The sequence below is a fragment of the Labrus mixtus genome, unplaced genomic scaffold, assembly GCF_963584025.1.
Source record: "Labrus mixtus unplaced genomic scaffold, fLabMix1.1 SCAFFOLD_64, whole genome shotgun sequence".
NCBI lineage: Eukaryota > Metazoa > Chordata > Actinopteri > Labriformes > Labridae > Labrus > Labrus mixtus.
In genome coordinates, this window is record NW_026870284.1 from 1 (window position 1) to 15,000 (window position 15,000).

A 15,000-nucleotide genomic window follows, 5' to 3' on the forward strand; every position below is an offset into this window, starting at 1 on the left:
TATGTCTCTCTCTCTCTCTCTCTCTGTGTCTCTCTCTCTGTCTCTCTCTGTCTCTCTCTCTCTCTCTCTCTCTCTCTCTCTCTGTCTCTCTCTCTCTGTCTCTCTCTCTCTGTCTCTCTCTCTCTCTGTCTCTCTCTCTGTCTCTCTCTCTCTCTGTCTCTCTCTCTCTCTCTGTCTCTCTGTCTCTCTCTCTCTCTCTCAGCCTTTCATCAGAGCGGACACAACAGTGGCGTCATCCACAGCGGGATCTACTACACGCCGGGCTCTCTGAAGGCTCGTCTGTGTGTGCGAGGAGCCACGTTAGCGTACGAGTACTGTGAGAAGAAAGGACTGCCCTACAAGCGATGTGGGAAGGTCTCTGAAACACAAATATAAATAACACAATGAAGCTGTGAAAGGTTAAAGGTCACATGACAAAGAAACAAACAAACAAACGCTGCTCTCTGATCGGTCACATGATGAAATTAATCGTTCAGCTCGTGTTTCTCCGTCCAGCCGACTGTAAGATAACCTCGTCTCAGGCTGATCGTGGCGTTGGAGGGAGGGGCTTTCTGCACCATGTGACGTTGTTTATTTCTGTTTTCGCAGCTGATCGTGGCGTTGGAGCAGGAGGAGATCCCGCGGCTGAAGGCGCTGTACGAGCGCGGCATGAAGAACAACGTGCGAGACCTGAGTATCGTGGATGCCAAGGGGATCCGAGAGCGAGAGCCGTACTGCAGGGTGAGAGTCTCAGAGACGAGCGGCGTGCAGAGGAAAGATGGCGAGCAGAGTCTTCATCGTGTTGTCCTTTCAGGGGATCATGGCGTTGGATTCTCCGTACACTGGCATCGTGGACTGGAGGATGGTGGCGCTCAGATACGGCAGAGACTTTGAGGAGGCGGGCGGCACGGTGCTCACGGACTCGGAGGTCAACAACATCGCCGCGGTCAACGACAGCCCGTCTGGGAGCGCCGAGGGTGAGAATCACGAGCTGGACACGTGGACACGTTGATGATCAAAGCGTCATGTTTCTCTTCTGCTTTCACAGGAATGAAATATCCGCTCGCCATCAGAGACACGAAGGTCAGAAACACGGTCGTCATGGTAACCTCTGCCTTCAAACTGTGTTCTGATGTTTTAATGTTTGTGTTTGTGTGACCCCTGACCCCTGACCCCTGAACCGTGTGACCAGGGCAGAGAGGTGCACTGTCGGTACGTCCTGACCTGCGGAGGCCTGTACTCAGACCGCCTCTCTCAGATGTCAGGATGCAGTGGCGAGCCGAGGATCGTCCCCTTCAGAGGAGATTATTTAGTCCTGAAGCCAGAGAAACACCACCTGGTCAAAGGAAACATCTACCCAGTAAGTCACACAGCGCCCCCTGCTGGTCACCACTGGAGTCAGTTCCTGAAGTGACCACTAGAGGCAGTGTTTGAACAGATGCTGCCCCCTGCTGGCTCTTTTCTGTGTTATATTCATCAAATCCTCTCGCAGGTTCCTGACCCTCGCTTCCCGTTCCTCGGCGTTCACTTCACCCCGCGGATGGACGGGAGCGTGTGGCTCGGCCCGAACGCCGTCCTGGCCTTCAAAAGAGAAGGTTACAAAGTGTACGACTTCAACGCCCGAGACTTTGCCGACGCCCTCTCGTTCAGGTAACGTGTCGTGATGACTAACAGCTTCCTGTTTCCTGTTTCTGTGATGATGATGAGGTGGAGCCCCTCCCCCCCTGGAGGAGGTGGAGCCCCTCCCTCCCTCCAGGAGGTGGAGCCCCCTGGTGGTTGATGTGTGTTTGTGTCTGCAGAGGTCTCCAGAAGTTGGTGATGAGGAACTTGACGTACGGCATCGGAGAAATGTATCGAGGAGTTTTTATTCGAGCTCAGGTGAAAATCCTGCAGAAGTACATCCCTGACCTGAGTCTGGGAGACGTGCTCAGGTACGCTGCTGTCTGACCTCCTCAGGTGAACTCGTCTCTGTCAGGTGGGCTTCACTTCCTGTTCTCTCTGCAGGGGTCCTGCAGGTGTTCGGGCTCAGGCGCTCGATCGAGACGGGAACCTGGTGGACGACTTTGTGTTTGACGGCGGAGTCGGGGACGTGGGCAGTCGGGTTCTCCACGTGCGTAACGCCCCCTCGCCGGCGGCCACCTCCTCCCTCGCCATCGCTGAGATGATTGCAGACGAGGTGGAGAGCCGCTTCACGCTGTAGAGACGGCGTGGAAGGAAAACCCAAAACGATCAATCCTGAATGTCAGAATATCACTACCTCCACTCACCGTCAGCAACGAGCCGTTTCTTTAAGGACAGGTCAGAGGTCAAGCCTACAGGTCAGTGGTCAAACCTACAGGTCAGAGGTCAAACCTTAATTTAGGGGGAAACTCACTTCAACAGATCTTTCCTCACCATGTTTCAAGTCTGGAGGCAGAGAGCATGACGATAGAATAACATGAGCTTTTATTTTGACGGGGGGTGGAAATGATGTAAGGATGAGCTTTTATTGTGACGGGGGGTAGAAGTGAGGTAAGGATGAGCTTTTATTGTGGCGGGGGGTAGAAGTGTGGTAAGGATGAGCTTTTATTGTGGCGGGGGGTAGAAGTGAGGTAAGGATGAGCTTTTATTGTGGCGGGGGGTAGAAGTGAGGTAAGGATGAGCTTTTATTGTGGCGGGGGGTAGAAGTGAGGGACTCTGAAAATGTTTAAATATCGCACAGAGAGAACTCCAAAAAGTGAACTGAAAGGTTTTTTAAGGAGAAGTTAACGTGTATAACGATGTTGTTATTAAAGTTTCAAACAGGAAGTAGAGAATGATCGTCTTCCTGTTGTGGCTGCAGAACGCACAGTTTTTCGTACGCTGTTCGACACTTTTTTATCTTTAAAGATTTATTTTTATGACTTTATTAAAGACACAGGACGGACTCTGACCCGGGCTGCCCACCAGGACTACAGCCTCCGTACATGGAGTGTGCAAACTAACCACTAGGCCACTGGCGCCCTGATTATTCTGGTCTGTCACCATAGTAACATAAAGACAAACTGGTTTAGGACACTGGGATGTTTGGTGCTTCTCGTATTAATGAAAGTATCTCCGAATGTTTCTAGAACATCTCTAACTTTCTCTTTTCTACATTTAGAGACGGAGGAATGTTTGTTTTTTACAATGAGAGATTCTTTTTGACAAACGATGTCTGATGTTTGTAACAAACCAACTTCTGAAACATTCTGCTCCTTTTTTCATCCATGAAAAGGTTAAAGAGATGATGTAATCGCTCTATAATAAAGTCTTGATAAACATTTGACTTTTGTGCTGACTCCTCAGTTTCCTGAATCGTGCACTGGCTCAGTTTGTCCACTAGGAGGCAGAATGGCAGTAACAGACATGACAGCCATGTTTTTACTGGTCGAACATGTTTAATGATGTCAATAAAGCAGAATTCTTTTCACCTGCTCGTCAGATAACATTTGAATGTTTTCAGTTTTTTATGAAACACTGCTCGATCACAACAGAACAAAACACAAAGTCATGTTTGAGCTGCGATCCTCCAACTGTCCTCCTCCCTCTGTCTGTCTGTCTCAGAGAGACTGTAAATATGAAGGTCTGTCTGCAGTTTAGGGTCTCCAGTCTGCAGTTTAGGGTCTTTAGTCTGCAGTTTAGGGTCTCCAGTCTGCAGTTTAGAGTCTTTAGTCTGCAGTTTAGGGTCTCCAGTCTGCAGTTTAGGGTCTTTAGTCTACAGTCTCCAGACCAAGCATGGAAGTTGGTCTGGTAGCTGGAGAGGTGCCAGATCACCTCCTGAGCCCTGCCGAGGTGCCCTTGAGCAAGGCACCAAACCCCCTCCCCACCACCAGCTCAGGAGCGCCCGCTGTGGGCCGCCCCGTCACTCTGGCTTCTCTCCATCTCTCTCCTTGTGTGTGTATATTTCAGCCTATGTGTGTGTTCATGACTACAGAGAATTTCCCCTTGCAGGGATCAATAAAAGTTAATCTTGAGATTATGGAATGTTAAGAAAAATATAATAGGGAAATAAATAAATACAAAATAAAATGAAAACCAATTAATCATAAGTTATGGAGGTTCGCTGAGGTCACTCCCCTCTTAAAAGGGAAAAAAAATAGAGGGCTAAAATCAAATTCAATTTAATTAATCTGGGTTACACTAGGGTCTCCAGTTTAGGGTCTTTAGTCTGCAGTTTAGGGTCTCCAGACTCCAGTTCAGGGTCTCCAGACTCCAGTTTAGGGTCTCCAGTTTACGGTCTCCAGTCTGTAATGACACAGAAGTCCAGCCTGTTTCTTTCTCTGTCCAATCAACTGTGACCGTGACGGCAGAAAGTGGTGATGAGAAGTTCAGATCATTTCAGTGACTCAGATCTTTTGACTCGTCCTTGATTAAAGAGTCACCAGTTGATCCATCACACAGCTCCTGTGATAAATGCAGCCGTGATTCTAGAGACTTGATGACCCACCAACCAGCTCTCATCAGCATGAGGTCAGAAATAATCCAACATCTAAACTAAAATGCGTAATGTTGATTTTTTTATTGCCAAAGTTCACAATCACATTATTTTTTTTAATAAAAGAACATTAAAACTATAATTTTCCTTCACTAACTTTCATTGACAAATGTTTTTCACAACAATAATTCATGCAGAGCATGCAGGTCCAGTGCTGTCAGATGGGGCCCTCTTAGGGAGGTTTAATACTGTCATTGCAAACTTTGCACATATTGGGCCACTGCTGTGGTTTAAATTTTGTTGGCACTTGAGGGCCCCCCTACTTGTCAGTGGCCCCCAGCAGCTGCCTGCATGACAAGCCTCTGGATGTTATTTATTAATATTTAATTGTAAGTGATCACCACTTTACTTCAGCTGGTAATAATTTACAAAAACTAAAAAGAGAATTAGAAAGAAATCAGGAGTCGATTCCCTTCGCTTATTTAAAAGAGTCGGCTCGAAGAACCGACTCACTCTCGAGTAACCGATCATCCCGAGCAGCAGCAGCAGCAGACAGCAGAGGAGTTTGTTCGAACATCTTCGACTTCTCAAACCAAAAACAGTTCGGCTGCTCTGCCCGCAGACATGCCGCGGATTGGCCGCCGTTTGGGGGCTTTTCGTTGGATTTAGCGCCTGAACTCCCGGAGAAGAAGATGATTACATGTGGAGGGAGCAGCGCGGGAGAAAGTGTGCCTTGTTCGGAACAGAACGGCTCGAGCGCCGCGACATAAAACATCAAACTCGGATCCATGAAGGCCAGCAGCAGCCTGTAGCACTGCTCAGCTAGTCGGCTAATGTTAGCCTGCTAGCGTTACAGGTGTTAAGGCAGCAAATAACCAAACATCACTTGTAGCTGTAGTTAGCTGTCAGTTAGCCGAGCTAGCATGTTGTGACTTAATACATAACTTAATGTGCCTGTTATAAGATTTAAAGCAAATGCCAAGTAGCAAGTATAACACTTAGCAACATTGTTATTAGCCGTTAGCTCTGTAGTTAGCCGCTGTCCCGTGTTTACAGCAGCAGAGCTAGCCTCAGTTAGCCTCCAAGCTAACGAACTTCAGAGCTACATGTGCTTGTTTTCGTTTGGAGATAACGACTCATCACCGGACTCTTGCTGTGCTTTCCTGACACTTTTAATATTAACACGTAAGACGGGTTGACTTTTCCCACCGTGCCTGTCTGGACCGGACTGACCCGCCCACAGGGACTCTCTACCCGGGGCCGATGCTGACAGTCCAGCCCGGAGGAGCCGCTCCAGCATGCAGCCTCAGCAGATCTACGACTTCTCCAGTGAAGAGAACAGCCACAAATGGAGAGGCCTGTTCGTGCAAGCTCTACGGAAGGTACGAGCATCACACACACACACACAGACACAGACACACAGACACACACACACAGACACAGACACAGACACACACACACACAGACACACACACACACACAGACAGACACACACAGACACACACACAGACACACACACAGACAGACACACGCACAGACACACACACACACACACACACACACACACACAGACACACACACACACACACACACACACACACACACAGACACACACACACACACACACACACACGCACAGACACACGCACAGACACACGCACAGACACACAGACACACACACACACACACACACACACAGACACACACACACACAGACACACACACACACACACAGACACACACACACACACACACACACAGACACACACACACAGACACACACACACACAGACACACACACACAGACACACACACAGACACACGCACAGACACAGACACACACACAGACACACACACACACAGACACACACACACAGACACACACACAGACACACGCACAGACACACACACAGACACACGCACAGACACAGACACACACACACACACACACACACAGACACACACACACACACACACAGACACACAGACACACACACACACACACACACACACACAGACACACACACACACAGACACACACACACAGACACACACACAGACACACGCACAGACACAGACACACACACAGACACACACACACACAGACACACACACACAGACACACACACAGACACACGCACAGACACACACACAGACACACGCACACACACACACACACACACACACAGACACACACACACACACACAGACACACACACAGACACACAGACACACACACACACACACACACACAGACACACAGACACACACACACACACACACACACACACACAGACACACACACAGGTCCTGTATGTAACATATTGTGACTCCGAGCAGCAGTTAATTCCTCCGTTAAACTGAATTAAATTCTGTGTTTTTTGCAGTGTAGGACCTGCTGCCCTCCTCTACTTACAGTTTATTCAAATAAGTCTCTCACACAACTTCCCTATTAAGACTTTTTCCCACCCTGCTTTTGAAGAAGTTGCCCAACATTGTACAGTTTTTGAACTGTCGAGCTGTTAACTGCCATGTTTCATAGTTACGATGTTCACACTAACACTAGCAGGGAGTTGGTTTGACACCTTTTCAATTGAATTTGAGTGAAGCTGTCCTGGTCATACTGTCGGGCTCCGTTACACACACATGCTCAGATGTGTGTGTGTTACTGTTTGTGTCTTTGTTTGTTCCTCATTCGATGTCTCATCCTTTCACAGTATTGAAACAGACCTTCCTCTGTAGTTCCTCTGTAGTTTGATGATTCTTACACATGAGCTTTTAAAAAGAAATCTAATGTTATTCCTGTGACGCTAGTTGAAAGTTCAAGGACAGGAAATATTTGGACTTGAATGTTGTTGGTCAGCAGGAACAGTTCCTTTTTGAGTGACCCTCTCTCACCCTTTTCTTGCATCATCCTGGTTTCTCGCTGTCATCACCGACTTCATTTTCTCTTTCCTCAGACGTGTAACCTGTCAGACGTGTAACATGTCAGACGTGTAACCTCTCAGATGTGTAACCTCTCAGACGTGTAACATGTCAGACGTGTAACCTCTCAGACGTGTAACATGTCAGACGTGTAACCTCTCAGACGTGTAACCTCTCAGACGTGTAACCTGTCAGACGTGTAACCTGTCAGACGTGTAACCTCTCAGACGTGTAACCTGTCAGACGTGTAACCTCTTAGACGTGTAACCTCTCAGACGTGTAACCTCTCAGACGTGTAACCTGTCAGACGTGTAACCTGTCAGACGTGTAACCTGTCAGACGTGTAACCTGTGTAACCTCTCAGATGTGTAACATGTCAGACGTGTAACCTGTGTAACCTGTCAGACGTGTAACCTGTCAGACGTGTAACCTCTCAGACGTGTAACCTCTCAGACGTGTAACCTGTCAGACGTGTAACATGTCAGACGTGTAACCTCTCAGACGTGTAACCTCTCAGACGTGTAACCTCTCAGACGTGTAACATGTCAGACGTGTAACCTGTGTAACCTCTCAGACGTGTAACCTGTCAGACGTGTAACCTCTCAGACGTGTAACCTGTCAGACGTGTAACCTGTCAGACGTGTAACCTCTCAGACGTGTAACCTCTCAGACGTGTAACCTGTCAGACGTGTAACCTGTCAGACGTGTAACATGTCAGACGTGTAACCTGTCAGACGTGTAACCTCTCAGACGTGTAACCTGTCAGACGTGTAACCTGTCAGACGTGTAACATGTCAGACGTGTAACCTCTCAGACGTGTAACCTGTCAGACGTGTAACCTGTCAGACGTGTAACCTGTCAGACGTGTAACATGTCAGACGTGTAACCTCTCAGACGTGTAACCTGTCAGACGTGTAACCTGTCAGACGTGTAACCTCTCAGACGTGTAACCTGTCAACCTCTCAGACGTGTAACATGTCAGACGTGTAACCTCTCAGACGTGTAACCTCTCAGACGTGTAACATGTCAGACGTGTAACATGTCAGACGTGTAACCTCTCAGACGTGTAACCTGTCAGACGTGTAACATGTCAGACGTGTAACATGTCAGACGTGTAACATGTCAGACGTGTAACCTCTCAGACGTGTAACCTCTCAGACGTGTAACCTGTCAACCTCTCAGACGTGTAACCTCTCAGACGTGTAACCTCTCAGACGTGTAACCTCTCAGACGTGTAACCTGTCAACCTGTCAGACGTGTAACCTGTCAGACGTGTAACCTCTCAGACGTGTAACCTCTCAGACGTGTAACCTGTCAGACGTGTAACCTGTCAGACGTGTAACCTGTCAGACGTGTAACCTCTCAGACGTGTAACATGTCAGACGTGTAACCTCTCAGACGTGTAACCTGTTAACCTCTCAGACGTGTAACCTCTCAGACGTGTAACCTGTTAACCTCTCAGACGTGTAACCTCTCAGACGTGTAACCTGTTAACCTCTCAGACGTGTAACCTCTCAGACGTGTAACCTGTTAACCTCTCAGACGTGTAACCTCTCAGACGTGTAACATGTCAGACGTGTAACATGTCAGACGTGTAATCTGTCAGACGTGTAACATGTCAGACGTGTAACCTCTCAGACGTGTAACATGTCAGACGTGTAACATGTCAGACGTGTAACATGTCAGACGTGTAACCTCTCAGACGTGTAACCTCTCAGACGTGTAACCTGTTAACCTCTCAGACGTGTAACATGTCAGACGTGTAACATGTCAGACGTGTAACCTGTCAGACGTGTAACATGTCAGACGTGTAACCTCTCAGACGTGTAACCTCTCAGACGTGTAACCTCTCAGACGTGTAACATGTCAGACGTGTAAGGTCAAAGATCGACCTTCCTTTTGACTCTGATTGATGACCCGCTAACCTTTATGTGTACGTGGCCTCGATCACCCGGTCATGTGGATTAGCCCGGTACAGCATGAGGAAGATCAGACCTAACCTGTCAGAGAGACACAGCTCCTGGTTCAGGCTCTTGTGACATCACACTCATCAAACTCCTGCAGATGATCCAGAACGCAGCAGAGCACCTCGTCACCTCCTCCTGAGTATTAGTAACCCCAAGCATTGTTTTCTGCATCATGTTCTGTAAAACTGTGTTCAGCCTCAGCTGTTTAAAGGTCGATGCTCTGCGACAGTGAAAGTAGAATATGATGAGCATCAAGGCAACAAGAAGAGGAATGAAAGAGAGCCGAACAGGGGAACTAAATCATGGAAGAACACGACTTATCTTTCCTCGTTAAAATGAAAAGTATTTAAGACGAGGATTTGAATGTTTTGTAGAGAACGGTCTCCCTCTTTGATTCTGGTTTTCACCTGACCGACCGGTCCTCACGAATATAGCTGATTTTGTGCCGATCTCTCACACACAAATCCGTTTCATGCCGTGTGCAAAGCGACGCTAACGCACAGCGAGCTAACATGTCGGCGGTGTAGACGTGATGTGACCACCTCCTCACGTCTCTGCACATGGCGGGTCGTCTGCGCTGCCCGTATGTTTGACTTGATGTTCTGTAGCAGCCGGTTGGACCTCCTCAGTTAAAGTGTAAATATGAAAGGTTGTTGATAGTGTAGCATGGACCATGTGGTGATTCTGTCAGTGATACGCCGCACAGCTGAGATGAATCAGGTGAAACCGTGAGAGCAGGTGGTGGGCCGCCAGGCCGCCGTCGCTTTGCCTCAACTTGTTACACAACCGCCGCGGGGAAAGCCTGTCAGAGACTGACGCAGGAGACGGTTTGTTATGGTTCTGACAGACCGTGACTCGCTGTTCTTCACAGCTGTCCATGGACGGGGGGGACGGGGGGGGGACAGAGACAGAGACAGAGGAGGACAGAGACAGAGGAGGAGGAGAGCGAGAGGAGAGAGGAGGAGGAGGTTGTTCACAGATCTCTTTAAGGAGAGTCCTCTTTGTGCATGGTGGAGGTGAAACTCTCAGCTCTCTGTTTTGTGTGACTCTCTGCAGAGAAAGTAAGGAAGCACTGTGATGTGTTGGGGGGGAATGTATACAGCATGATTCATGGCTGCCAAGTATCAATATTTTTATTATATTCTATATATTATTACGATCTGTTTTTCTGTGTGTGTATGTGTTGGTGAAGGAGGCGTAGAGATTGAGGTAACAATCAGAGGCTGGACGGCGTTAATTCAAGGTTAACGTTTCTAATTCAATTGATTATTGTGCCGGCTGTGTACGGGGCTGCATCAGGCTCAGGTTACAGGTTGTGTGGGGGGGTGTGTGTGGGGCTTGTTATTATACCCGAGCATGTGTCACTGTTGATTCATGCCATGACATCATCTGCCATTACAACTACACTGTCTGGGGAACCACAGGGCAGAGATCAACTCTGAGACAAAAGACACACGGACAGAATCAGAGATCAGCTTTTTAGGTCGGGTACAATCACTTCTATCTGAACCACTTCTCTTGCCCGCTTCCATCGCTGCAACACCTGTTGGTTTGACCTGATAACTGCTCTCATATCTGACAAACCGAGGGGCGTCCAAAACGGCTGTGTGGGGGGGGGTCTTAAAAGTGCCTACCTTCTCTGGTCCAAACAAATCCAGAGCATTCAGGAGCAGAATCTAAAGTTAGAAGGAGGACATACTGGCTGCTGCATTGTTGTCAGAGAAGCCAGCACTTCAACATGTTTCCTTAATGATCACATAGTAAGATACCTTTATCATCTCACTCTCTACACAGCTCACTGATTGGACCTTTAAGTTCTGATCAGAAGGTTCAGTCTCTACAGAGCGCTTTAGTTTGTTGGTGATTGATGAAGTATTTTCAAGCGTGTTTGCTGCAGTGTTTCAGGGTTTGTTCTCTTTGACTTTCTTCTGATTACATTCAGATGTTTGTGTTCCTGTCGGCCTCTCGTCCTGACCCTGTTGGAGGTAGTCCACTAACTGTTGTGTGAATGCGAGGAGGGAAACCCCCGTGGTTTCAGCGTGGTGACTCACTGCTCCTGGTGTCTATTTGTGGTCCAGAGGATCTATCACTTCTGCTTTGAAGAGTCTGTCTTCATAACGGGGAGTATTTATAACGGCAGGGTCTTGTGAGCGTGCATCCAAACAGAGATGACGTAGAGAGACGTGCAGAGAGGGTGCTTCTCTCCCCCCCGAGTGAGTTTGATCTGAAAGTGGAGGGGACATCCTGAGTGAAGTCAGAGCTGAAGAATGCATGAACTCTGTCTGCGTTGACCTTTTTACTCTCCTCTCACATTCCTTCATCCGGGGGCAACGTGGTGACATCATAACGCCCCGCTCAACTGCACGCCGGGGTAATTCCATCAGCAGCGTGTGAACAGGACTGCCTTTTGTGAGGCTGTCTTTGGATCCACCTCCTCCGAGTCTGTGTTTGCTGCTATAAGAGTATCTCAACTGACAGCATTCCTGCACGAGGGCACGGCCCGACTGACGGCACACTCTGGGAGGGCGGGTAAGGGGAGGGGCTTCCACATGTAGACCTGATGATGGGTAAGGGGGAGGGGCCTGATGATGCCACACCTTCTGTGGGTCTGGTTCCACCCACAGGAGACGCTGCCTGGACAGCTTCATAGATCATGTTTTTTCCCTTTATGAGCCGGAGTGGAGGTGATTTCTCTGTCCTGGGGGGGGGTTAGGGTTCAGTCTGTAGTCTGTGAGTTTCGAAGTATAAGAGAGGGGGGGGGGTTAGGGTTCAGTCTGTAGTCTGTGAGTTTCAAAGTATAAGAGGGGGGGGGTTAGGGTTCAGTCTGTAGTCTGTGAGTTTCAAAGTATAAGAGAGGGGGGGTTAGGGTTCAGTCTGTAGTCTGTGAGTTCAAAGTATAAGAGAGGGGGGGTTAGGGTTCAGTCTGTAGTCTGTGAGTTCAAAGTATAAGAGGGGGGGGGGTTAGGGTTCAGTCTGTAGTCTGTGAGTTTCAAAGTATAAGGGGGGGGGGGGGTTAGGGTTCAGTCTGTAGTCTGTGAGTTTCAAAGTATAAGAGGGGGGGGGGGCTGCAGGTCAGAGCGGTCCCTAGACTAAAGGGACCTGAGCCTCACTAAGATGTCTGACACCAGCTGTTTATAGAACCAGAATACAGGAGCTCTATCATCACTCTCCCTCTCTCTCTCCCCCCCTCTCTCTATCATCACTCTCTCTCTCTCCCCCCTCTCTCTATCATCACTCTCTCTCTCTTCCCCCCTCTCTCTATCATCACTCTCTCTCTCTCTCTTCCCCCCTCTCTCTATCATCACTCTCTACCTCTCTCCCTCTCTCTCTCTATCATCTCTCTGTCTCCCTCTCTCCCCCTCTCTCTATCATCTCTGTCTCTCTCTCTCTCTCTGTCTATATCTGTCTCTCTCTCTCTGTCTCTATCTGTCTCTCTCTCTGTCTCTCCCTCTCTCTGTCTCTCTCTATCATCTCTCTCTCTCTCTCTCTCTCTCTCTCTCTTCAGGTGCAGAAGCAGGTCCACCCTAACCTCCTGGCTAAGGAGGACGCCCTGCAGCACATCGAGGAGTTGATCTTGCAGCTGCTCAACATGCTGTGTGTGGCCCAGCCTCGCTCCGTGCAGGACGTGGAGGTGCAGCTCTATTTAACCTGATTATATCTGCAGCTCTATTTAACCTGATTCTATACTCTCAACCTGTCATATGATGGATTTAATCCTTCAGTCAACTACAGTAAATGTTTCTGTCTCTGCAGGAACGCGTCCAGAAAACCTTCCCACACCCGATAGATAAGTGGGCGATCGCCGACGCTCAGTCAGCCATCGAGAAACGCAAGAGGAGAAACCCCTTACTGCTCCCCGTGGACAAGATCCACCCCCTGCTCAAGGTAAGACACGCCCCCTTTCTAACCACAGGACACGTCCCCATTCTAACCACAGGACACGTCCCCTTTCTAACCACAGGACACGTCCCCATTCTAACCACAGGCTGCAGGTAACTCTACTCACACCTCTCGTTTCCTCCTCCAACAGGAAGTGTTGGGCTACAAAGTGGACTACCACGTCTCGCTGTACATCGTGGCGGTGCTCGAGTACATATCAGCCGACATTCTCAAACTGGCGGGAAACTATGTGGGCAACATTCGTCACTATGAGATCAGCCAGCAGGACATCAAGGTGTCCATGTGCGCAGACAAGGTGAGGAGGCGGGGCTACAGGTGTGATGCCTTCAGGTGTTTCTGTGACCTCTAACCTGATGGTGTGTTCAGGTGCTCATGGACATGTTCGACCAGGAGGAGGATATCGGTCTGATGTCTCAGTGCACGGACGAGCCGTCGTCCTCCGGCGAGCTCACGTACGACGACCTGGTGAGGCTGGAGATCGCCGAGGAGCGCCAGTACCTGCGAGAGCTCGACCTCATCATCAAAGTGTTTCGCCATCACTTCCTGTCCAACACCAAGATCTTCACGCCTCAGGTGAGGAAACACTACTGACCCCTAAAGGGTTAATAAATACTCTCTCAGCCATTCAGAGCCATGGAGGTACCATTTCTGGGCGGGGTCGTTGACGGTACCATTTCTGGGCGGGGTCGTTGGCGGTTAGGGGCTCAGGGGGAAACAGACGCAGCGTGACTCGTGGCGGGTCAGATTCAGACGGGTTGCTGTTCGCTTCCTTCATGCTAAACGCACGGGCCTACCGACGCTCTGACGGCGTGCACAGGCTTTATGTGTAGAAGTGAAGTGAATAGATCTTGATGATCGTGGTCAGAGTGAGACGGCGCTCTAAAGTCTAATGTTACGGTGACTTCCTGTTTCCATGTTGAAGCTTCCTGCCCGCTCAGAGAATGTAATCAGCTGATTGTGTGCAGGACGTGGAGGTGATCTTCAGTAACATCCTGGACATCCACGAGCTGACGGTGAAGCTGCTCGGGCTGATCGAGGACGCCGTGGAGATGACGGCGGATGGCAGCCCTCATCCTCTGGTGGGCAGCTGCTTCGAGGATCTCGCAGAGGTGAGAAGTTACAAACCAAACAAACCTTCACTTCCTCCTCATGGTTACCTTGCAGTAACGCCCTGAATGTCTCGACTGTTACACGGGAATCGAAAGTTCACACCTGAAACCTTCATGCTGAGCGTCACGTGGGCCAGCAGCTCAGTCTGTAGGGACTCGGGAATCGGAGGGTCGCCGGTTCAAGTCTGTAAGCTGGTCTGGTAGCTGGAGAGGTGCCGGTCCACTTCCTGTTCCCTGCCGAGGTGCCCTTGGGCAAGGCACCGAACCCCAGAACTGCTCTGGAGCACTCGCTGTGGGCTACCCCCCCCCCCCACTCTGAGACCTCTCCATTAGTACATGTTCAGCCTCTGTTACAGTGTAAAAGTGACGGATTGATAAAGTATCAATTATTCTTATTATTGTGTGTGTGTGTGTGTGTGTGTGTGTGTGTGTGTGTGTAGGAGCAGGCGTTCGACCCCTATGAGACTCTGTCCCAGGACATTCTCAGTAAAGATTTCCACAAGCACTTCAACAACCTGATGGCCCGACCAACCGCCGGCCTCTACTTCCAGGTGAGATGCTCAGAGATGTCTCTCTCTCTTTGTCTCTCTCTGTCTGTCTCTCTCTCTCTCTCTCTCTGTCTCTGTCTCTCTCTCTCTTTGTCTCTGTCTCTGTCTCTCTCTCTGTCTCTCTCTCTCTGTCTCTC

The 15,000-nt window shown here is 49.3% G+C and overlaps 2 protein-coding genes across 3 annotated transcripts in view; both read left to right on the top strand.

Annotated features, from left to right (window-relative positions):
• Positions 1-425: 425 nt before the first annotated feature.
• On the top strand, positions 426-3,409 carry l2hgdh (L-2-hydroxyglutarate dehydrogenase). Its single transcript, XM_061034091.1, has 7 exons — positions 426-720; positions 794-956; positions 1,028-1,062; positions 1,172-1,339; positions 1,472-1,629; positions 1,779-1,910; positions 1,984-3,409. The coding sequence occupies exons 1-7, from the start codon at positions 649-651 to the stop codon at positions 2,177-2,179; spliced, it is 924 nt and encodes a 307-aa protein (XP_060890074.1). The 5' UTR covers positions 426-648; the 3' UTR covers positions 2,180-3,409.
• Positions 3,410-4,944: 1,535 nt separating this feature from the next.
• Positions 4,945-15,000, top strand: part of sos2 (son of sevenless homolog 2 (Drosophila)) — a 29,724-nt gene continuing 19,668 nt past the window's right edge. For both annotated transcript variants that reach the window (XM_061034089.1, XM_061034090.1), the window contains exons 1-7: positions 4,945-5,796; positions 12,812-12,937; positions 13,060-13,191; positions 13,337-13,501; positions 13,573-13,779; positions 14,172-14,315; positions 14,756-14,866. In XM_061034089.1, coding sequence (XP_060890072.1) covers positions 5,713-5,796; positions 12,812-12,937; positions 13,060-13,191; positions 13,337-13,501; positions 13,573-13,779; positions 14,172-14,315; positions 14,756-14,866 — 969 coding nt within the window. In that variant the 5' untranslated portion in view covers positions 4,945-5,712. The remainder of the gene's footprint in view (positions 5,797-12,811; positions 12,938-13,059; positions 13,192-13,336; positions 13,502-13,572; positions 13,780-14,171; positions 14,316-14,755; positions 14,867-15,000) is intronic.

Excerpts from the sequence above, each read along its gene's own strand:
- l2hgdh (XM_061034091.1), top strand. The coding sequence starts at position 649 with ATGAAGAACAACGTGCGAGACCTGAGTATCGTGGATGCCAAGGGGATC. Across the intron at positions 1,063-1,171 it reads TCGCCATCAGAGACACGAAG|GGCAGAGAGGTGCACTGTCG; the intron begins GTCAGAAACACG and ends CCGTGTGACCAG. Across the intron at positions 1,340-1,471 it reads TCAAAGGAAACATCTACCCA|GTTCCTGACCCTCGCTTCCC; the intron begins GTAAGTCACACA and ends ATCCTCTCGCAG.